The following is a 25,650-nucleotide window of genomic DNA, read 5'->3' as shown; positions in this document are numbered from 1 at the left end:
GGCATGTTGTCACACAGGATGGAATCCTACCCGACCCTGAAAAAATTTCCTCCATAAAGAGGATATTGCCACCCAAAAATTTGAAGGAACTAAAAAGCTTCTTAGGTCTAGCTTCTTACTACAGAAGATTTATAAGGGATTTCGCGAAAGTTGCTAAGCCCCTTACAAACCTAACAAGAGGCATTTACGCTCAAACAAAAGCAAATCAATCTAAAAGGGTTAGCATTTCACTAAACAAAGAAGCTATGAAATCTTTTAATGACTTAAAAGAGTTACTTGTGTCTTCGGAGATCCTTACATTTCCGGACTTCACCAAAGCCTTCATCCTGACAACAGATGCTTCCAATGTAGCTATTGGAGCTGTCCTCTCTCAGGGTGAAATTGGCAAAGATAAGCCAATTACATACGTCTCCAGATCGCTTAATAAAACCGAGGAGAATTACTCAACGATTGAGAAGGAGATGCTCGCTATTATATGGGCACTCGACAAGCTTAGGACCTACCTTTACGGTGCTAAGGAAATAAAAATATTAACTGACCATCAACCCCTTACCTTCGCCTTAAGCAATAGCAATAACAATGCTAAACTAAAACGATGGAAGGCAAGGATAGAGGAATACAACTATAAATTATTATACAAACCTGGGAAAACTAACACGGTGGCCGATGCTCTATCGCGATTACCAACTGAAGTTAACGTTTTAACGTCTTTAGATAATAATTCCCAACATAGCGCAGAAGAGGACAATACAGATTTGATTCCTCATTGCGAGGCTCCTATTAATGTATTTAAGTCCGAGATAATCATTTCTGAAGGACAAGAACTAGAACATCATGAAGAGCCACACCTAAATTATCAAAGACACTACGTGTCAAAAAGAAGACTTAACAAGGAGGATATAAGAACAATATTAAAAAATAACCTCAGCCCAAATTTAGTCAATGGGGTCAAAATCCCAGAAAAACACATTCCCTTGTTGCAAGAAATCTTCAAGGAATACTTTTCAAAACTTAGAATTAGAATCACCCAGAAGATAGTGAGCGATGTCTCTAGCGATGAAGAGAAGTTCCGCATCATTAAAGAAGAACACAAAAGAGCTCATCGGAACGGGAGAGAAAATAAAGAACAAATACTGGAAAAATTTTATTTCCCTCAAATGGCCAAATTAATCAAAGATTACACAAAATCGTGTGAAATTTGCCATTGTAACAAGTACGAACGCCGACCTCCCAAACCCGAAATCCAAGCCACACCCATTCCATCATATCCCACTGAGATTCTCCATATAGATATTATCGAAATTGCAGGGGAAAAATATATAACCTGCTTAGATAAATTCTCAAAGTTGGTGAAATTTTTCCGAATAAAAAATAAATCTGTTCTACATATCCGTGACAAGTTGATAAAACTTCTTCATTTCTACTCTGTCCCGAAAACGTTGGTAATGGATAATGAGGGCAGTTTTATTAGCCCAATCACATTGAACTACTTGGAGGCCTTAGGAATAGAAATCTATTTGACCCCTCCTCAGAAAAGCGAAGTAAATGGTGCGGTGGAACGCGTCCACTCTACCATAATCGAAATAGTTCGATGTCTTCAAGCCGAATACCCCGACTTTTCTGTTAATGAAATCATTAACATAGCTGTTGACAGATATAACAATACAATCCATTCGGCAACAAACAAGAAACCATCTGACGTCTTCCTTGGCAGGATTAACAGAATAAATTATCAGGAACTGAAGGACTTCAAGGATATTGTTAATAACGACATCAAACACGAACTCGCCAGGAACCAAAAAAATATGCTAAATTGGCACAATAAAAAAAGAACTAAAATTAAAACATATGAACTAGGCGAAATCGTCTTCAAGAAAGATAAACAAATAAAAACGAAAAATAAACCTATTTATAAAAAAGAAACCGTAGGGAAAGACAATAATATAACAATCACCACTACTAATAACAGAAAGATTCATAAATCTCATTTGAAAAATTGACAATTTTCGTTTACTAGGTTGAAACCATGGTTTACAAAAGCAATAGTGGACATATACGAATACAAAAGCCCATTGGTGACTATAAAACAGGGCACAGGAAAAATATCAAACGGTTACTACAAAATCATACACGCCATCGGCTTGCACGATTATGAACGTATTCTCAATAACATTAAACCCATTATACGCTATCAGACTAGCAGAACAAGTCCTCTAACTCCGCAACTCGACTACCAAATTTCGCAAATCGATAACCTTTTAGACCAGTTACGGACTAGAAACGTTAAAAAGAACAAACGATCAATCAATTGGATTGGCTCAGCCTGGAAATGGCTCGCGGGTAATCCAGACGCAACCGACTGGGACGAAATCGTGACTACAACGAATGACCTCACAGGAAATAGTAACAAGCAGTACACGATCAATAACTACTTAATTAAAACGACTAATAAAATACTGGATAATTACAATAGAATACTCGACGAAATCGACGCAAACGATACAGTTAGATTCGAACAATCTTTATATAATAAGCTAGGATTAATAAAATATGAAATCTCGCAAATAGTTTTAATTACTCAACTTGCAAAAAAAGGTATAGTTCATTCTCGTTTATTAAATAAAGCAGATATAGCCAATATAATCTCCCAAACCGAAACTCTACCTTTCAAAAATTAATTAGATACGCAGAACCGTCAATGATAGTCAAAGATTCGCTTCTCCTATACGTCATATCCTTGCCACAAACCGAAGATATTTTGTATAACAAAATTCTTATCCGGTCGACAGTAAAAAATAACAAACAAATTTATCTTCAATTTAATAATTTTTTTATTACACAGGAAGGAAAATACGGCATTCGCGAAAAATGCATGATCATAGACGATATAACAATATGCAAAAGAAATCAATTAGAACCTTTAGATGAAAACCATTGTATTCCACAAATCCTCGCGGGAGGGAAAGCAACTTGCGACTATCAAGTTCGAAATGATCCTGTAATAGAATTAATCACAGATGGAACAGTCTTCATTTCTAACTTTATAGGAAATTGTACATACAATAATTTGACGCAGGTCTTAAACGGGACCTTTATCATAAATTTTTATAACGAAACTATTACTATAGGCGGTATAAATTATACAAATTGGCAAACCACGTCTCACCAAATCTTACCTCCTATACTCTCAAGCGACGTAACTGAAAAAGGGATAAAAATAGATTTAGAATACCTTCACCAACTCCATCTGACGAATGTAAAAAAATTAGATTACATCTCATCCATGTTTGTTATGTCAATAAGTTACAGTTTTTTAGCAATATTTCTTGGACTTGTATTATTTATAATACTCTATTTCCACACCAGATCAGCTTACCACAGAAAATTTCAATTCACTCCTCCAATAATAGATTTCAAACCAATCGCAATAAGTAAATGTTAGATTATATCATCTTTGTTTATTTTATCAGCGAGACGCTGATACTTAAAAAGTGGGGAGTTAACACAGTCAATATTCTCTGTTCATAAAAATGCAGAAACAGCAAAATGACATTTTGTGCGAACGGAAGTGATCGCGACAAAATGTGAAGAACCTTACTTATATTCTCTGTTCATAAAAATGCAGAAACAACAAAATCACATTTTGTGCGAACGAAAGTGATCGCGACAAAATGTGAAGAACCTTACTTACCTGTTCCATTTGCAATTTGATGATTAGCCAATATTTACTTACATACAATATTTAGCAGAAGCAATCGCGACGGAGTATAAGCCGCCGCGACTCCCAACAACAACAATAATAATTACAAAATATTGAATTACACAAATAACAATTTAGCAAGTAATCAATTTCATTGTAAATTGTAGCAAAATAAGAATTTAGTAAGTAAGCAAATTGTATTAGTAAGTAAGCAAATTGTATTAGCAAGTAAGCAATTTGTACTATAAAAGACACTGTCAAATAAAGCAAGCAGGTTCAGTTGAAAACTTACAATCATTTTTACGAGTCGTGTGTTCTATGGCCTGCAGTCGATAACTTACATACCCATGTAAATGCTGTCGTATACATAAACTATAAATTGACATACAATATAAAATAAGTGTTGATTTATCTTAAACCGTTTTTTTTTTCTGAATGCAAATACCTCCTATTGACATGTACATACATATTATGTATATTGTCATATACCATCATTTATGTATATATAGAGTATACGTTCATTTATGAATGTATGTAATGAAAAACTTCATGAATTACTTTCAGAATTTATTAAAACTTATTCGCGTCGCGCGCATACATATCTACGTAGACATCACAAACCTTTCGTTCACAACGCAGGCGCAGAAATAAACGCTCTGCGTAATTATCCTCCCCACGTGACTCGCCATCAATTCTCGGCACAAATTTTTTTTTTTCGTTTTTAAATTTTTTTTTTAATGTAATCGTAAAAAAATTTGTAATAAATTTTATGTATCCGCTTATCATTTCAAAAGTAATATAACAAAATGGTAAAAAATAAGCAGTCGAAGAAATAAACGCACCGCCTATTTTTCCTCGCCACATGTTTGACTCGATTTCAATTCCCGGCGCAAACTTTTTTTATTAATTATTTTCTTTTTAATTCGTTTTTTTTTTAATGTAATTGATGTAATAAATTGTGTAATAAATTTTACGTATTCGCTTATTATTTCAAAAATACGAAAATAGTAAAAATTTAATTGGTTTAATGTCGAGGTGAGAAATGTGTTGTGTGTTGAGGTGAAAGATGTGTGGTGTTTCTAATTTTTGTGTGTGCAAAAATCAGTGAGGTGTCCATAAACTCGGTGTGCTAAATTCCCTTACTACAAATCTTTCAAATCTCAATTGTACTAAAAATTCTTAACAGTAACATTTGCACCTTCTAATTCCATTAACATTCTCTGGTCATATCTATTTCAGCTATACACATCTGGCATATTTAGGAAATATTTTATTGTTTTTTTTCTTCTGAAGACAACATAAATAAATTTATGAATGAACGATGTCAAGAAATATGGCAACGAAGTTCTGAAACAATTGTAGGCAAAATATTTATATCTCTCTTGATCTGAAAATTAATCCACAACTACAAACAATGGTCGGTGGAAAATCACAGCTACATAAACCTCATTAGTATTTTTTTCTTTTATTACTGGGATAAATTTCAATTAATTATTTTTTAGTTATTAATATGCTCAGATACTTCATATTTCTGTCGTAAAGTTTTGCCGTGCAAGTATCAGGTCAGTCCATAACTTCGTGCGTTTTTTAAAGGTGGTTTTAAAATTAATAAAAAAGATGTTTAAAGTATTTATTAATCAATAATATATTATATTTTCCTTCATTATTTACAGTGTCTTCCCAACGTTTAGGCAATTTTTTAAATCCCTGCTCAAAAAATTGTTTGTCCTTGGAGCCAAAATAGCTTTGATATCCCTTTTTATAGCTTCTTATGAGGAGTAGTTCTTGTTACTCATATGGGAATGAAGTCCACAGAAAAGGTAATAATCCCAAGGTGCAATATCCGGAGAGTATGGTGGATGCGGCATTAGCTCCCATCCGAGCTCGTTCAGCTTGCCTAATGTTTGCCTTACGGTATGAGGTCTTGCGTTGTCGTGGTGAAACAAAACTTTGCGTCTATTCACTAAAGACGGTCGATTTTTTTAATTGCCTCATCCAGGTTTGATAGCTGATGGGAATAATAATCAGCAGTTATCGTCTGGTTTGGTTCCAGAAGTTCATAATAAACAATACCGGCCATATCCCACCAAATAGACAGGAGAATCGTCATGGCGTGAAGGCCATCTCTAGGGGTCGGTTCTGGTGCTTCATCTTTATCTAACCATTGGCCTTTGCGAACAGGATTATTGTAAAGGACCCATTTTTCATCACCAGTAACGATACTGTTCAAAAAACTTTCATTTTCAAGCCGTTGCAGCAGCTGAGAACACACATTCACTCTCTGCTGAAGGTTGGCGACGGAAAGTCTATGCGGAACCCGTTTCCCAGCTTTGAAACCTTTCCCAACTGAACCAGGTGCCAGTGAACTGTTCCATGCGATGGATTTAACCTCTGAGCTATCATATCGACTGTCAAATTTGGCTCAGCTTCCACGAGTTCGAGCAAGGCGTCGGAGTTAAGGACTTCAGGACGACAAACGTGCGGGGCATCCTCCACGTCGTAGTTACCACTTCGGTATTTTGAAAATCTTTTTTGCGCAGTCCTTACACTCACGGTATCCTCTCCGTGAACAGTGTCTATTTCTGCAGCGGCAGTTGTTGCATTTCTACCACTTTTATAAAAAAAATACACAATATGTCTCTTATACGCGTTCGCAGATTCCACTTGTTGAATGCACAATACATATATCAAAGAAAATATAAATAGTTCCGTTATATTCCGCGAAAATCGTACAAAAGTGAAATTATGGGTAAAATTCGCACGAACTTATGGACTGACCTGATAAATAAAATCGAGTAATTATCATTGTGTTTTCATTCTCCTCCACTAAAATTATAACAGCAATAGTAACAACAGTAAAACATAAGCTGTCGTGGGCCATATTAATGATAGTAATCTTAAGCTGTTGCGGGCCGGATGGATGCCTCTAGCGGGCCGTAGTTTGGAGACCCCTGAAGTCATACATTATTATTCCTTATATGAATTTTAATACTTTAGAGAAAAAGTATTATAAGCATAAGCATACATCCACGTTGATAGTATGATTTATATGTGTAAGTAGGCCATAAACAATAGTCCTTAGTTAACTTCAAAAAATGTTTAGATCTTAGCTAAGTGTCTAGACCTTAAGTTTTGTTTGTTTTATTTAAGAGCGCGGCTAACACCCATTTCTAAAAACGAACAAAAGATCAGGTTGGATTTCACTACGAACCAGGTTGGATGTTTTCAGTATGAATTAAATTTTATAAATACATATACAGTGTATATTGGTTCCTGTTGTTATGCATGTCGAGCCAAGGAGCACCAGGAGATTTGGTGGCTCCTAAAACACTCAGGCTAAAGAGCCCATTGTATTTAAAGCTCTGGAAAGGGGGTAATAGTCAAGGAGGGAAGGAGAAAAGTATCAGAGAAAGAGATGGGAAAGAATAGAGACAGAGATAGAGATAGTTAGTCCTGTGAGAATTGTCCAGATTCTTTGGCAAATCTGTAAATATCCTCCAGTTTTAGAGAACGAATATTACTCATTCTCATGACATCGGAACCCAATACTCGTAGCCGTGCTCTAGCAAAGGCAGGACACTCACAGAGAAAGTGATCAGTGCTATCTGCCTCCTCTAAGCATGACAGGCATACCGGGTCCTCGATGATTCCAATGGTGGTCATATGCTGACCCCATGGGTTGTGTACTGTAATGATGCCGACCATCAACCGAATGTCTTCCTTCTAAGTTTTAGTAGAAAGTTTGACTGTTTTCTGTTCGGACTTGTCACAAAACACTTTGCAGTTCTGCAGCGTTCTAGACCGGACCGGATCTTTATGTAGATTGCCTACATAATCGCTGATCCAATTCTTGATTCCTGCAGAACTGATTCCGATTATTGGCTCTGGCCCCTGTGGGGGCACCGCTGATCCACGGTTGGCCAATTCGTCGGCAATTTCGTTTCCTTGAACACCGGAGTGTCCCGGAACCCATATAAGTACAAGCCTGTTCTGTCTTGCGACAGAATTAAGCTTCTTCTTACATTTTTGAACAATCCTTGGGGTTTGCTTCGCGTTCTCCAGGGCCTTCAATGCAGCCTGACTGTCACTGAAGACTCCAATCTGTTTCCCGCTCCATCTCCTCTCGATTATCCATTCGGCTACTTTCAGGATGGCAAAAACTTCTGTTTGGAAAACAGTTGCCATTTCCCCCATAGCATAGTGATACTTATTACTATCGTTTAAGTACCATCCGGCTCCAGAGCCTATTTCATTCTTGGACCCATCGGTAATGGAAATCTGACATCAAATTTCCTTCCAAATGAAACTGTGGGTATCAGGTCATCTTTAGGTGCCAAAAACAGTGGATGCTGCTCCGATAGCAACTTAAAGATTTCTCTGTGTCCCGAAGTTCCATCTTCGTGCCAGAAACCATATTTATGGAGTCTACACATTGCTTTTATTGCTTCCTGTTGTATCTTAAGATCCAGGGGGAGCAAATCAAGCATAGCATTTAGGGCATCACCAGAGGTTGTACTCATGGCACCCGTGATGCATAAACATACACTTCTTTGCAGCCTATATAGTTCCCGGATTGGGGACTTAACCATGCTCCGTCGCCACCAGACCACAGAAGCGTAAGTGATGATTGGTCTGATAAGTGCTGTGTATATCCATAGGACCACAGCAGGTTTCAGACCCCAAGTTTTGCCAAAGGCTCTACGGCATTGCTGAAAAATCTACAATGCGTGATTCACCTTTAGTGAAACGTGTGTCTCCCAAGTCAGCTTCTTATCCAAGATTACTCCTAGATATTTAACTTCGTTGGAAAGACCAAGTGTCACACCTTTCAGTGTTGGAAGACTGAGTCCATCCAATTTCCGTTTTCTCGTAAACAAGACTATGTTTGTTTTGTTCGGATTAACGGAAAGACCTTGTCTCATGCACCACTCATCGATTTTGTCAAGAATCCTCTCCACTTTCGTGCAAAGCCTCCTTAAGGATTTATCCGATGTTAGCGCACAGACGTCGTCCGCATATGCTTGGACATGAAAACCGAGTTCCTGCATCTCCACTAATAGAGAGGTAACGGCGAAGCACCACAGCAGCGGAGAAAGAACACCCCCTTGGGGACATCCTTGCTTGTTCGTCACTGCTCCCACCAGCGGTTAACAGCCTCTCAGAGAGCATGGAATACATCCATTTTATAATGGATTGATTAACTCCGTGTCGTTCGGCAGAAGAACATATCGAGCCGAAAGTGGCATTATCGAAAGCCCCCTCAATGTCCACGAACACGCCCATTGCGTATTCGTCAGCTTCCAGCCCGGCTTCAATCTTGCTAACAAGATCATGTAGGGCTGATTCACTTGATTTTCCACTCTGGTAAGCGTGTTGATTTCTACTAAGTGGACTTCTCGGCAATATCCCCACTCGAATATATTTCTCCACCACTCGTTCCAGACTTTTCAACATGAACGATGTCAAACTGATTGGTCTAAAACTTGTTGCTAGGGAATAGTCATCTTTTCCTGGTTTCGGAATAAATACTACTCTTACGCGTCGCCATTGGGATGGTATATAACCAAATGCAAGACAGGCTGTGAAGATCCTTTTCAGGGCCTCAATCAGCCTGTCTCCTCCTTTTTTAAGCATTGCTGGATATATTCCGTCAGATCCAGGGGACTTATAGTTCTCAAAAGGAAGACAAGGAAAACCTTATCGATTCCCTTGTCACTATCCGACTAGCAATATACCAGCTGTACCTAGAGGTTCCACCGTTGCTACCGTTATTGTTCATGCCACTCTCAACTTCAGAGAGAGTTCTACTACCCGGAAAATGGGTTTCGAGTAGAGCATTAAACGTCTCCGATTTTGAAATGGTGTATGGACCATCAGGTTTTCGAATGAAATCCAGCCTTACTGAGCGGTCTAATTGAGGACCTTACAAAGTCTCGCTGTAGGATTCAAGTTTGGCTTTCCGTACTTTTTTCTTATATTCTCTCTGTATAAGTCGATGATTAGCCCAGTCCTCTTCTGTTGTGGTCTTCAAGGCCTTCTTAAGAAGTTTCGTGGACCGTACACGAAGCTCCGACAGTTCAGGGTTCCACCAAGGAACCGCTTTCCCCTGTCTGCTTTGCCTGAGTGGGCACAGTTCCTCAAAGCAATTGATTAAAGTACCTTCTAATTTCTTAGTAGCATCTTCAATCACTTCTGCTGATTTGAGTTTTTTCAGGTTTGGTAATCGCTCTGTTACAAGCTCACCATACCTGTCCCAGTCCACATTTCGAGGATTCCTACCGGAAGGTATTGATATTGTGTCAATTCCCAGTCGGAATTCGATAAGACGATGATCAGAAAGAGAGTCCTCTTCCAAAACTCGCCATCGCTTGATTTGATTTCCAACTGACCTATTGGTAAGTGTTAAATCAATCACCTCTTGTCTCCTTCTGGTCACAAAAGTTGGTTTGTTAGCAGTGTTTTGAATGACCAAATCGGATGACAGGATAAAATCCAGTAACTTGAGACCTCTGGGGTTGCATTTGCTGCTTCCCCACACAATGTTCTGTGAATTTGCATCACAGCCCACTATTAGCCCCAGATTATTGGATTCTGCATACTTGACCACTTCTCTTAGCTCCCTCGAAGGAGGTGGCTGTAAAGAGTCGTAGGGTAGGTAGGCCGAAGCTATGATACCTTCGACACTGTTCCCACTTTTCAAGTACTTTATTTCTGCAGCAACGATATCTCCGGAGCATAGCTCTTTTAACATCGTGTGTTCGATCAACCTCGGCATGATAATACATGCTCGCGGTCTCACATTCCCTTCACAATGAAGTATTTGTCCCCACGACATAGCACCTAGACCACAGATACGCTTGTGACATACCCATGGTTCTTGTATAAGTATTATGTGTGGGTTTGTTTGCAGTTTTGCATGCCTACGGCACAAGAGAGCCGTAGACGCTTTGCTATGCTGCTGATTTATCTGTGTAAATATTACTTCAGTCATGAAACTGAGTATATTTACGCTTTGTCCTCCACCTTATCCTGGACGCGGAAGTGGATTCGCCCCAGATGTAGGTGAGGACGGCACCCGAACTTCGACTTAAGAACCTTGAGGGACCCAAGATCGATAACCAGTACCAGGTGGGAACCCACCTCCGAAGTGGTAGCGGATTTCTGCCTGGTGCACGAGTATACTCTCCAGAGAGTCGTGTCAAGATCCTTGTTCTGAACACGGATGCGTGTGAGGAGTTCTGCTGAATTACAGGAAGGACCCGGAATCCAGACACTCGCTCGAACCAGCCTTTCTTTGCTACTCTCAACAAGAATGAACTTGCTGTTTTCGCAGGCTGGAATCTTTGCTATCGCTTTTTCTAGCCATTCTCGGGAAAAAGCATTGGAACAGTGCGCCTTTACGATGCCGTCCACCACGCTTTTCCCCTCGAAAGTCGGCGCGTCTTTCGACTCACTGATAGCTTTCCAAAGATAGCTGTCAAGATAGTCTTGTTGCCCTTTGGACAGTAGACCATCTTGTTTGTCGGTATGTATCTCCACGGTCATTGCCTTTGCTGCCATTCTCGCGAATGATTCGCCAGACGTTGACGGAAGAGTGTCATTCGACATTTGAGGTCCCTTAGCCTCTGCCTTGTCAGGCAAAGGTTTGTCTGCCTTGGATTGGGTCGAGGACTCAGGCATTTCCGGGCTCCGTCTGTCGACTTTCCTCTTCTTTGCCTTTCTCCTCTTCCCGGTCGTTGGCACAGACCCCGTTTCGTTTCCGTAGAGCGCAGCGTTACAGGGGAATCCTCTGTTCTGCCACGCTTTCCTGTGAAGATCCGACTTGACTCTCGGCTTTGGTGCATCTCCTGGGGCCACCCAACCAGTCCCCAGGAGTTAAGCTGGTCTAGCACTTTTGGAATGATCCCACTAATCGTATTAGGACTCAGTATTGATCCCATTAACCACTTGTACCCCACCTCTATTAAGTTTTATTAATCATAATCGCACATAACCAAACAAGTGGAGATACTACTCTCCCCTGTGGAGTGCCCCTATGCACCCTCTTAGTTATATGTATATTATCCATTTTAGCTTTAATGATCCTGGTTACCAGCATAGAGATGATCGAATTGTGCACTCCTAAGTCTATCAACGTCCGTTGGATTGCATCAGTAGTAACATTATTAACTCTTCAAATATCTTTTAATGTCTTTCAAAAGTTTTCAACAGTTTCTTTGGCTGGTTCATGCCCCCTTCTACCTACTTTTGGTATGAAACGACCTTGACTAGTTTCTAACTATCTGGAATATGTCCTAAATTTAAACACGATTCGAAAATTTTCACGTTTCGATTCATGAAATATTGGCAAATGTTGCTGTTGAGTTCAATTTAATATTAGTTAAAATACTTTAATGTTTTTCAACTTTTGTTATTTGTTATAATTTTCTGTGAATTAAGTAGGTTTTGTTTGTAAAGAAATGTGTATAAATACGGAACATTTTGTAAAATAAATGGAGAGAAAAATTGTAACTCTTCAATTGAAGCAGCAAATTTCGCTATTGTTTTTGGCAATTGTTGGATACAGGACTCTCCCCGCAACGGATTTATAGCCGCCTTCAAGATTCTTCCCGCATCAATTTCTTCCTGCAACGTTATTGGTCCTTCCCGCATCAATTTCTTCCTGCAACATTATTGGTTCTTCCCGCAACAGATTTGTAGCTGCATACAGGATTCTCCCCGCAACATTTTTGGTCCTTTGAGCCGGATATTTCATCGCTTCAATCAACTTGGTCCTATCGCAGCATTAAGAATTAAGGATTCTCCCTGCAAACGAATTTATAGCCGCCTTCAAGATTCTTCCCGCATCAATTTCTTCCTGCAACGTTATTGGTCCTTCCCGCATCAATTTCTTCCTGCAACATTATTGGTTCTTCCCGCAACAGTTTTGTAGCTGCATACAGGATTCTCCCCGCAACATTTTTGGTCCTTCGAGCCGGATATAGTCACTCCGCTTGCCTTTTGCATGTACGCATTCGCTTGTGTACATACATACGCGTAGCAAAAGGCGCAACGAATATTAAGAAAATTATTTTTGTGCATTAAAACGTGTGTGCGTTTGTGCAGCCCTTCCTGCATTTAACATCGCGAAAATTCTAAAAACCCGTCGTTTGCTTTTCTGTCACATTAAAAATGTCGAATTCTACTAAAACGCGCGATTCCGCTCTCAATACCATTAAACGGTATATGGCAAAAAGTATTGATGAGGCATTCACTATGGATGCAGAGAATATTGCAAGCTACCTTCAGTTATTGAGTGAACAGTGGGTTCGTTTTATCGTTGCTCAAGACGCTGTAGAAATGACTTGTGGTGCCGATGTTATTGAAATTGAAGAAAATGTGCGTATCCAAGCCGAAACTTGGTACTCTACAGCTTCAGCTAACTTTAGCCGCGTGAAAAATTGTCGTACTAAATCGCAAGATAGCTCCACAAAGGCATCTGTGTCCACGGTTATACGTTTACCGAAAATGGAGTTGCCCACATTCTCCGGAGACTCTACAGAATGGATTGGTTTTTTCGACGCGTTTTCTTCGTTAGTTAATAGTAACTCTACTTTATCAGATGGACAAAAGTTGCACTATCTCCGAAGCTGCTTGAAAGGTGACGCGTTGAAAATTATTAGTGGTCTTAAAATATGTGACGCAAATTACGTTGAAGCTTGGGGTCTATTAACATCGCGGTATAAGGTTATTCGTGTAATTGTGGAATCTCATCTTCGCGCGTTGGCTGAAATTAAAAGGGCTACGCATGACAATGCTGACGCAATCAAAGGCGTAATTGATGCGTTCCAACAGCATATTCGCGAGCTTAAAGCGTTGGGTCCTCCATCTTTTGAGCAACTAATAACATTTTTAGAGATAAGATGCCGATCGTTATCGATGCTTTCGTCGTCAACAACATCAGTACCAATTAAGGTTAAAACTGCATCAGCAAGCAAGTCGACAAATGTGTTCCACGCGGTATCAAAACAAAGTAACGTGTGTGCATATTGTAGTGGACCTCATAAAATTTACAGTTGTGAAAAATTTCGTGAATTGGACTTGTCTACAAAATCACAGTTCGTGAAGCAAGGTCGCATATGCTTCAACTGCTTAAGTTCAGGTCACTATAAAGACCGTTTTAACAGTGCTTCCACTTGCCGCATGTGTAAACAACGTCATCACACTCTGTTGCACGGTGCTTTGCAGTCAACGACCGTTACCGCAGTGAACAATTACATCGGCAACGCGACGCATTCGTTATGCACTGCTGACGCCACATCAAAGGTAAGCGCAAAAACCTTTGAACTTCCAGCAAGCGTCGACGTTCCACGCGTTTCTTCATGCTAGAACTCGAGCTCCAATCCACCCATAGCTGTAGAAAGAGTTGTGCTGTTATCCACCGCATTAGTGAAGGTACGCGACTGTTCTGGTAATTGGCAGCCCGCACGTGCACTTTTCGATTCTGGATCACATGCTTCCTTTGTAACCGAAGCGTGTGTGCAACGCTTAGGCCTGCCGCGATCAACATCTGAAGTTAACATTACTGGAATTGGGTCAGCGCAAGGAGGACGAACTAGAGGTGAAGTATCACTTTCTCTTTCTTCTTTCTCTACAAATCAATGCTTTACTGTCAAAACGTTAATTCTGTCTAAAATTACAAGCGACTTGCCAACACTGACTATAGCTACTTCATCGTGGCCACATATCCGAGGTTTGTTTTTAGCCGATCCCCATTTTATGAAGCCTGGACGGTTCGATATATTGATTGGAATGGACGTTATGGATCAGCTGATCTGTACAGAACTTCGTAAGGGTCCATCTGGAGCTCCTATGGCTCAACTGACGGTCTTTGGGGGGACTCTGTTTGGAAGCGTGAATGGATCTGAGCCTGATATGCCACGCTTACAGTCGTTACATTGCGATGTTCATTTGGATCGAGCATTGAACAAGTTATGGGAGTTAGAGGAAGCTCCGCAAAAAACGTATCTTACGAATGAGGAGCGTTACTGTGAAGACCATTTTGAAACAACGCATCGAAGGGAACCTAACGGACGGTTTGTCGTCGAATTGCCGCTGAAGCCCGATGTAGCCCTGGGAGAGTCGCGAAACTTTGCTATCCGGAATTTGTTACGACTTGAAAGAAGACTCGCTTGTGACTCCGATCTTCGTTTACGCTACAATGAATTCATGAATGAACTCATTGACATGAAACATATGCAGGTCACGTCAGAGACTATGAATCCAACGTATTATATGCCTCATCATCCTGTTTTAAAGGAAAGTAGTACCACGACCAAATTGAGGGTTGTATTTAACGCGTCCGCAAAATCGACTTCCGGAAATTCGCTCAATGACGCATTATTTATAGGACCTCAATTGCAGGAAGATTTATACTCCATCTTACTTCGTTTTAGAAGACACCGCTATGCTGTAACAGCAGATGTCGCCAAAATGTATCGTCAAATCTGCGTATCCTTAAAACACGCCGATTTGCAACGCATCGTATGGCGTAGCCACCCATCTCTGCCAATCCAAGATTTTCGCATGGTTCGCGTAACGTACGGAGTGGCAGCTGCATCTCATCTAGCTGTCCGACCATTTCAACAGACGGCTAGAGATTCGTCGAATGGTTGTGCTATGGCTGTTAGTGTTATTCTCAAGGATTTTTACATGGATGATCTACTTACTGGTGCATCTAGTAAAGAAGAACTTCGATTGTTGCAGCAAAATATTTCCGAAATATTGAGGGAAGGGGGGTTTGAACTTCGCAAGTGGGCATCGAACTGCGCTGAACTAATCGCAAGCATTTCTAATGCATCTACGAACATATCACATTATATTGTCGACGATTAGGATGTTCACGCTTTAGGTCTTATCTGGAACACAGAAGGAGACTACCTCACGTTTACTATTAACTTGAGGGAACCGCCAGTTAAGTTGACCAAGCGCATGTTTCTATCAGATGCAAGTACGCTCTTTGATCCTCTGGGCCTACTTGCTCTCGCTACTATAAATTCAAAAATTTGGTTTCAAGACATATGGCGCACTAAGGTAGGTTGGGATGATATCATTCCTGAGTCTATCACAACGAAGTGGTTGGAGCATCGCATAGAACTCAAGCAACTGGCACATTTGAAGGTGAAACGTTGGTTTGCTACTGAAGTAGCTGGGTCATTTACGCAATTGCACGTATTCGCAGACGCGTCCGAGCGCGCTTACGCCGCCGTTTTGTATGCACGAACAACACAAAGCGACGGTAGCATTATTGTGTCATTAATTTCGTCGAAAACCAAGGTAGCTCCGCTTAAGCCGACAACGTTGCCACGTCTTGAATTATGCGCCGCTCATCTTGCTGCTAAACTAGTGCGAAGCGTGCTGCACTGCTGGTCTGATCTCCGTTATCCGCTTTTCGCTTGGACTGACTCTACTATAACATTGGCATGGTTACAAGCTCACCCCAGCAGATGGGTGACATTTATGGCCAACCGCGTCGCTGATATTCAAGAAGTTTTGCCTCCCGAATGTTGGAACCACGTTCGTTCTGAACAGAATCCTGCAGATTGTGCTTCAAGAGGTATAACTCCCTCCGAATTATTACGTCATCAATTGTGGTGGGCTGGTCCTATTTTCCTGAAAAGCACTGAACAATTGTGGAAGCAGAAAAAATCTAAAGAGCACACTACAGAGCTGGGCATACGAAAGAGTATTCGTGCCCATGTGATTAATTCTACAGATTATTGGTCCGTGATGACAAAATACTCATCGTATTCTAAGCTGCGTCGAGTTATTTCCTATGTTTTACGTTTTTTGACTAACAGACGGCTTAATGTTATAAAGCGTTTTGGTACACCGAGCTGCCAAGAGTTATTTGAAGCTGAACTTCGCCTAATAAGGTATACGCAACGGTTTTATTTTTCTAATGAAATTTCTCTTTGCAGCGCTAAAAGACCAATCCCACTTCGCAGTAGTCTTTTGCGTCTGCAGCCCTTTCTGGATGGGACTTGTGTTCTACGTGTTGGAGGAAGAATAAAAAATGATGAAGTCGCTCCAGATGTTAGGCATCCCATTATCTTGCCTAAGAATTGTCCGCTTGCTAAGTTAATAATCTGCGAAATACACAAGGTCACTTTGCACGCTGGGCCCCGCATTATGCAAACTGTCTTGCAACGTCGTTATTGGGTTATCGGCGCTCGTAGCTTGATCCGTAATATATACCATAAGTGCGTGAAATTCACTTATTTGAACCGCAACCTTACCACACATGTCATGGGTGATCTACCTGTCATTCGCATAACCTACGCCCGTTGTTTTACTCACACTGCTGTTGACTTCGCTGGACCTTACCTCTACAAATTCACCCAAGGAAGAGGAGCTAAGGCTACCAAAGGCTACATCTGTTCGTTCCTTTGTATGTGCACTGGTGCGATGCATCTCGAATTTGTTGGTGACCTGTCAACACCAGCTTTCCTAAATGCGTTTAAAAGGTTCACAAATCGTCGAGGTTTTTGTAAGGTCATGACATCAGATAACGGTACAAATTTCGTTGGAGCCGAGAAGGAGTTGCGCATTGCATTTCAACAGTGCATGGGCTGATATTAAACTTCGCTCTTTCTTTGCGGACTCGAATATCGAATGGCGATTTAATCCACCGGCTGCACCCCATATGGGAGGTTACTGGGAGACCGGAGCCAAACGTGTTAAGTATCATTTAAATCGCGTATTAGGAGAAGTTCCACTATCATACGAAGAGTTCAACACACTTTTGACTGAAATAGAAGCTTGCGTAAACTCTCGCCCACTCTGTAACAACTCTGAAGCTGCTGGTGACTTAGAAGTTTTAACTCCCGGACATTTCATAGTCGGTGAACCACTTAAGTCAATACCGGAACCTGAGGGTCAAGGGTTTCGTGAAAATCTTCGACAGCGATGGCAAGCAATTTCTGCCATGAGACAACATTTCTGGCGTCGTTGGAGAGACGAGTACCTCGTGAGCTTACAACGTCGCACTAAATGGTTTCGTTCTTCACGCAACATTGAAGAAGGGGACGTGGTTGCTGTATTCAACGAGCCTAATCCTCCGACGAAGTGGACGATTGCACGAGTGATCAAATGCCATCATGGTACCGATGGACGCGTAAGAGTAATAACGTTGAAAACACCGCATGGCGAATTGGTTCTCCCTATAGTCAAACTTTGCCTTTTGCCAACGAAAGGAGATTTATTTTATGAAGAAACTAATAACTTATCGTAAATGTTTTTCAAGGCTTTTCATTTTCTTTTTAATATTTTATTTTGAACTTATTCAGATAGTTCAAGGGCGGCGGTATGTTGAGTTCAATTTAATATTAGTTAAAATACTTTAATGTTTTTCAACTTTTGTTATTTGTTATAATTTTCTGTGAATTAAGTAGGTTTTGTTTGTAAAGAAATGTGTATAAATACGGAACATTTTGTAAAATAAATGGAGAGAAAAATTGTAACTTTTCAATTGAAGCAGCAAATTTCGCTATTGTTTTTGGCAATTGTTGGATTAAGAACTCTCCCCGCAACATTAAGGATACAGGACTCTCCCCGCAACGGATTTATAGCCGCCTTCAAGATTCTTCCCGCATCAATTTCTTCCTGCAACGTTATTGGTCCTTCCCGCATCAATTTCTTCCTGCAACGTTATTGGTCCTTCCCGCATCAATTTCTTCTTGCAACATTATTGGTTCTTCCCGCAACAGATTTGTAGCTGCATACAGGATTCTCCCCGCAACAGTTGCTATACGAAATATTCCAACGTTGACTATTGTCGAATGGTCATCAGTGATTTTTTCAATCTCGAATAAAGAATTTTTATCATTGGGTTCAAGAGAGTTCGTTTTATGAACTACTTTGCTATCAGAAAAATGAGAAAACAAATTGCATATACATACATACATATATGTATATTAAGGCGGGTCGATTTAAAAATCGCTCATTGCTCTGTGAAAATCGTATTCTAGGAATCAAAATACGAAACTTTGCCGAAGTAACCATACCTCTAAAACGAATTCTGATATCCCCCGATTTGGGTCGAACTTTTGGGTAGGGGCAAATTTTGAAAAATCCCACTTTGACCCATTTAGAGTGCTCCAATCAAGTCCAAATGTATGACCGACCCCCACTAACTTTGGACGGCCGATCCACCCATGCCAGTGGCACACCCCCTGGAACTCCCCGGGGGGTTCCCCATACAATCATTTCAAAATATCACCATTTTTGGCCTTTACATGAAAAAATCAGCTAAATGGCTATGTTTTTTTTATTTTTATTTCTTTATAATAATATTTATTATTTATTTATAATAGTATCTATTTTTTCTCTTAAGAAATTTATTTAGTCAGAACATATGTAAATGAAAAAATTAATTTAAGTGAGTTATAGAAAAGAAACTAAAAAAAATTATTGTTTGAAATCTTTTTTACTTTCAAGTCTGGGCAATTTCGCACGGCTCTCTAATGTCGTCGCCATAACAGCCTCTACATTTTCCGGTATAACCCGTTTGGAAACGCTAGCTAGCAATTGAACATGTCGTTCCGTTCCTTGTATGTGTGATGGAATTTTTGGATCATTAAAAGGTGGATCATCTTGATTTAAATATTCTTTCAATGTATTGTACGGAATGCTTCGCGTGAATGGTGGTTCAAATACGATATTTATATCATTCAAATTGATCATTTCCGTATAACTTGTGCAATTAAAGTTTATATCTGGTTTTTTATAAACTCGAAGTACCATTGGCTCGTCAACATCGGTTTAATAGCGTAGAATTTTCTTGATGGCACAGTCGCGCTTTTCTTTGCTATCATCAAACAACATTGATAACAAGATATTTTCCGAATGCGCATAGAATGAATTATCTTTAATCACTTGATTGACAATTTTGCGTAAACCAAGTTCTAGAAATCGTGAACAACCAATGAACTTGAAAAATAATGCACTGCCGTACACGACAGAGCTGTAATACTTGATATTGAAGTACATTGGCACATAACATTTAATTATAAATTCAACTACTTTTTAAATTTGCATCTGGATTTTCCGTTGTCACATATAATCGCAATAATCTAGCGGCCTTGGTGAGCCACCGAGAATGTACAATTTTCCCTGGTTTGATGTTAGCCAGATCCACCGGAACCACGCCGCTTGAAATTGCATGGGCCATGTCGTATAAGCAGAGAATGTTAATGGAATGAGAAGGTGCAAATGTTACTGTTAAGAATTTTTAGTACCATTGAGATTTCAAAGATTTGTAGTAAGGGAATTTAGCACACCGAGTTTATAAACAAATCACTGACTTTTGCCCACACAAAAATTAGAAACACCACACATCTTTCACATCTTTCACCTCAACACACAACACATTTCTCACCTCGACATTAAACCAATTAAATTTTTCCTATTTTCGTATTTTTGAAATAATAAGCGAATACTTAAAATTTATTACATAATTTTTTTTCAATTACATTAAAAAAAAAACGAATTAAAAAAAAAAAAATTAATAAAAAAAGTTTGCGCCGGTAATTGAAATCGAGTCTAACATGTGGCGAGGAAAAATAGGCGGTGCGTTTATTTCTTCGACTGCTTATTTTTTACCATTTTGTTAATTTTGAATTGTTAAGCGGATACATAAAATTTATTACAAATTTTTTTATGATTACATTAAAAAAAACAAAATTTAAAAACGAAAAAAAAAACACCCGTCTAACGGTTAGACGCGATAGAAGTGAAACCTTCCGTAAAACAAACTGAGAGAGAATAAGACGAAAGCAGCATTAGGAGCAAGATAATTATAGGTTCATTATAATATTGCTATAAAGTTCATATTTTATTTTCTTCATTTTATTATTATTCATCCTCAATGTTTTCAATTTCAACAAATGATACGAGTGGCTTATGATAGCTAAAATATGATACAAATGCTTTGGTTTCGATGTTGTCAACATTTCTTTGAAATACCGCGTCAATGGTTGTTTTTGATCGTGTTGTCGATTCAGTGCGATTGTTACACATTTTTAAATTGAATGTTGTATTGAGAACGTCAATTAAAGGAACCGCTGTGTCCAATGCAAAATTTACGTTAAAATCGCCACTTAAAATCATTGGAACTTTATTGTAATCTTTTCTAAGTATCCGCGATACTTCTGGTGTATACTTTATTAAATTTTCGTGAATGAATTCCGTGATGCTATTTATTGATTTTTTTTTCTGTCGATATTCACGACACTTTTCTGCATTATTTTTCGGCATAATTGCGGTAAATATTTAAAAATGAAAATATTTACGAATATAAAAATACACACGCGGTTGCTATTATGAGCGTCCCCAGCAAAACCTGCGTGACCGAAACTCTAACACAATTACATTTTTTTGAATGTTACAAACACATCCCAGCAAGAAGAGTGGCGGTCAGGTTACCCTTCACGTAACCGCCACGCGTGGTCGTTAAACTATCACTAACCACGCCCCTTTACAATCACTTTGTTAAAAGCGTTGGGAAAATCGTGCCAAAAATTTTGTGTACGTGTGATTTTTTATCCCTTTCATACATATGGATTCGTTTGCCAGTGCCAGTTTCATATAAACGTAGCGACGAACAAAATAACTTTTAGGCCAGCGCCGGCAGCACAGCGCGATTGCCTAGCGGCTAGCAATGTGGGCTTCCGATCCAAAATCCTTGGTTCGAATCACAAAAAAAATTTTTTTTATACATTTTTTTTATTTTGTTTTATGATATGTTTATGAGGAGAATTTTTTCATGGCAGAAATACACTCGGTGTTTTGCCATTGCCTGCTGATGGGCGACCGCTATTAAAAAAATGTTTTTATTAATTTTGCTTTCACCGAGATTCGAACTGACGTTCTCTGTGTCAATTCTGAATAGTAGTCACGCACCAACCCATTCGGCTACGGCGCTTGTTTAGTTTGACTGATGCAAAAATGAGGAAAAATATATGAATGAAGTTTGCTTACTGCTTACACATTTGCCAAAGGTTGACAATTTGATTCTCGGCCTACTTTGATATCAAAAAGAGAGAAAAGATATCTTTTTGACTTATTGCTTTGGCAGCCAGTTGCCGTTTTTTTTGTTTTTTTTTTCTATTGATGCAAAAATGAGAAAAAATATATGAATGAAGTTTGCTTACTGCTTACACATTTTCCAAAGGTGACGGAGAATCAAAAAAAAGTCGATTGTGTTAAAGTTTCGGTGACGCCCCAGCAAAACCTGCGTGCATATGTGTTTGTAACAAATAAAAAAGTGTAATTGTGTTAGAGTTTCGGGCACGCAGGTTTTGCTGGGATATGCACGCAGGTTTTGCTGGGGCGTGACCGAAACTCTAACACAATTACACATATGCACTCGTATTTGTTTGAAAATCGACTTTTTTTGGTTCCCCGTCACCTTTGGAAAATGTGTAAACAGTAAGCAAACTTTATTCATATATTTTTCCTCATTTTTGCATCAGTAAAATTAAACAAACGCCGTAGCCGAATGGGTTGGTGCGTGACTACTATTCAGAATTCACAGAGAGAACGTCAGTTCGAATCTCGGTGAAAACACCAAAATTAAGGAAAACTATTTTTCTAATAGCGCTCACCCCTCAGCAGGCAATGGCAAAACACCGAGTGTATTTCTGCCATGAAAAAAAGCTCCTCATAAACATATCATAAAATAAAATAAAATAACTGTATAAAAAAATTTTTTTCTTGTGATTCGAACCAAGGATTTTGGATCGGAAGCTCACATTGCTAGCCGCTCGGCTATCGCGCCATGCTGTCGGCGCTGGCCTAAAAGTTATTTAGTTCGTCGCTACGTGTAAATGTATATTCGTAGCCAAGAGTGTCGCTTTTTTCGTTTCACTTTTTCTCAAATCACTCCCAACGATTCTAAAGAAGTTTTCACTTCAAAAAAAAATTTGCGCCGAGAATTGATGGCGAGTCACGTGGGGAGGATAATTACGCAGAGCGGTTATTTCTGCGCCTGTGTTGTGAACAAAAGGTTTTTGATGTCTACGTAGATATGGACGCGCGCGAGGCGAATAAGTTTTAATAAATTCTGAAAGTTATTCATGAAGTTTTTCATTACATACATTCATAAATGAACGTATACTCTATATGTACCTACATAAATGATGGTATATGCCAATATACATAATATGTATGTACATGTCAATAGGAGGTATTTGCATTCAGAAAATAAAACGGTTTAAGATAAATCAACACTTATTAACACACTTTATTAGGTCGGGTTGTATGTATGTATGTAACGGAATCTTTGAGCTTAATTTTCACTGCCTTCTAAAAATCTGATCGACTTGAAATTTTGCACACCTATCAGGGACCGATGACAATGCAATAATTTGATAACAGTTTTCCATTTTCTTTATTAGGATTGCCAGGATTAATATTTTCTTTTTTTACCTGCGGGCAAAAAGTAAGCTGAATTTGGTTGTAAAATGAAAAATCTTTATTTATTTTTGTAAATCAATTTCATCTCCTTCAAAACAATCCCCTCTCGATGAAATGCACTTATGCCAACGATTTTTCCAATCCCCGAAACATGTCAAATAGTCCATTTCCGGTATAGCCATCAGCACCTACTTCGATTCAGCTTTTATCTCCTCAATCGACTCGAAACGCGTTCCCCGGAGTGGTCTCTTGAGTTTTGGGAATAGCCAGAAGTCACACGGAGCCAAATCAGGCGAATACGGTGGTTGCGGAACGATATGCGTGGAATTTTTGGCGAAATAGTCACGAAGAACGAGTGCAGTGTGAGACGGTGCATTATCATGATGCAAAAACCAAGAGTTGTTGGCCCATAATTCTGATCTTTTTAGATGAATTGCTTCACGTAAACGACGCATAACGCTCAAATAATATGCCTTATTAACAGTTTGGCCAGGTGGAATGAATTCATAGTGCACCACACCACGAAAATCGAAAAAAAACTGGCCAATGGAGTGGGGTAGCCGTTTCTCAGGCTCCCTCCACGAAATAAGTTCTTCATCCCGATTACTTCTTTATCACGGCCAATAACTGCATAGCTTTAGGCTCACAATCGATAAGAAAGGAATTAAATATAACACGAATATATCGAATCATTAATTCACTGACTGCAATGATAACAATAATTTTCATTCATAATAAAAAATAATTTAAAAAAAAAACTAAAAAACACGCTTTTTTGCTAATCGAACTAAAAAGTAGAAAATAAAAAATAGTTTAAAAAAACAAAAAAACACGCTTTTATTGCCAATCGAACTAAAAAGTAGAAAATAAATTTTAATGAGAAAGAGACCTATAATGAAGTAATAGCACTTGAACGATCAGTCATAGTCAACTACCTCAGAACAGAATTATAACAAAAATTAAGATACAAATAGAATAATTCAAATTAGAGTTAAAAGCGTGGGATGCATTTTGCTTCACTTACATAACCTTCTGTACATAGGTAGGTGACAATAGAATGATTGTAATATTTACTATATCAAGCATCCGATGCAAAAAACCCTTCCGATTTTGTCGCTCGATCAGCAATTCGCACGTAAAAAGTCGCCGTTCGACGTCGCGCAGCTTCAACTCGTACGGGACCCAATGTCCTTGCTTTTGGATCATTCCCATCGCTTTTAGACGCTTGCAAACGGTTGATTTATCAATGCCCAATGATTCAGCAAGCTCTTCTTGGGTTTGGCACGAGTCCTCGTTTACCAATTCCCCCAATTCCGCGTCCTCGAACTTTTTGGGCTGGCCAAGACGCTCCTTGTCTTCGGTGTGAAAATCACCACTTTTGAATCGTCGAAACCAGTACTCACATGTTGAAATCGACGGAGTATGGTCTGGGTAGGCCTCCTGCAGCAATTCACGGGCTTGGGCTGTATTTTTTTCAAATTGAAGCAGAAAAGCAAAGCTTCCCGCAAATTGCGTTTCGACGGCACGAAAGTTGACATACTCGGAGCACGAAAACACTGCGTTGTTTATACTTCAGCGAAATGACAGATACTGATAAACAAAGCCTAGGGATGAGGCTTTGTCATGAATATATATTCAGTATTGCCAACGCGATAAAGTGATAAATAGCGCCATCTGTGTGTCACCTTTAAAACTAATTCAGCCTCCCAATATAATTAACATTATTCAACAGTATTTTTAAGCTATTTTAACAAAAATTATCGTTTTTCTAAGTTTATTTTGTAAATGATTTCGAAATGTACTGCTTGGCAACACTGTGTGGTGAGAGAGCAATCAGCTGGGTCGGAATTACGGAATTTTTTAATAATCGTGAATTAAAATCTACGGTACTACGAGACGGAAGGAAGGAATTTTTCGTTTACATGGGGTTCTCATTAGTGTGATCGAAACAGCCTAAAGCTAAAATCTAAGCCTAGCGACTACAAAACAAAATACATTCGTATACGCAGTCGCAGCGGCCATAATTCTATCAGCGACGGCACTGAACAATTTAGAACATTATATCGTACAAAAACAAAAAAATTCATTCATAAATTCGAGCTCATATTTCTAAGAACAAAGTACTTTCATTTATAAAACGAGCCGCCCATATGCTAATTTTCGCGACCATCCGAAAATAGTCAATATTGGAATATTTCGCGTCGAATTGAAATTATTTGCCAATATTTTGTAAGTCTTGAATTTTTGTGATGTCGAGTGGCCGCGGCTCCGTATATATGTATGCACGCTTCTATGTATGTAAATATGTGTTCCAACTGCTCGAGAGCCGCAGCTGCTGTGAGTCAAGTGTTCGCAAAAGCTACAGTAATAGGCACAAAAAAACGACAAGTAGTATATGAAAAAGTTCTGGCCCGGACATTTCGATACTAGGGAAAATTTCTAAACCATTATTTTTAGTTCTCGCGTGGTATATAAATATAAAGTTAACATATTCC

General features: G+C 39.2%; 1 protein-coding gene across 1 annotated transcript in view; it reads left to right on the top strand.

Annotated features, from left to right (window-relative positions):
- LOC128870493 (muscle calcium channel subunit alpha-1-like) overlaps positions 1-21,818 on the top strand; it is a 139,662-nt gene extending 117,844 nt beyond the window's left edge. Inside the window, exon 6 of the mRNA XM_054113170.1 lies at positions 19,178-21,818. Coding sequence (XP_053969145.1) covers positions 19,178-19,271 — 94 coding nt within the window. The 3' untranslated portion in view covers positions 19,272-21,818. The remainder of the gene's footprint in view (positions 1-19,177) is intronic.
- Positions 21,819-25,650: the final 3,832 nt, after the last annotated feature.

Source organism: Anastrepha ludens, chromosome X (genome assembly GCF_028408465.1).
Source record: "Anastrepha ludens isolate Willacy chromosome X, idAnaLude1.1, whole genome shotgun sequence".
Lineage (NCBI taxonomy): Eukaryota > Metazoa > Arthropoda > Insecta > Diptera > Tephritidae > Anastrepha > Anastrepha ludens.
The sequence above is the reverse complement of the archived record's forward strand: the minus strand, read 5'-3'. Positions and strand labels throughout refer to the sequence as shown.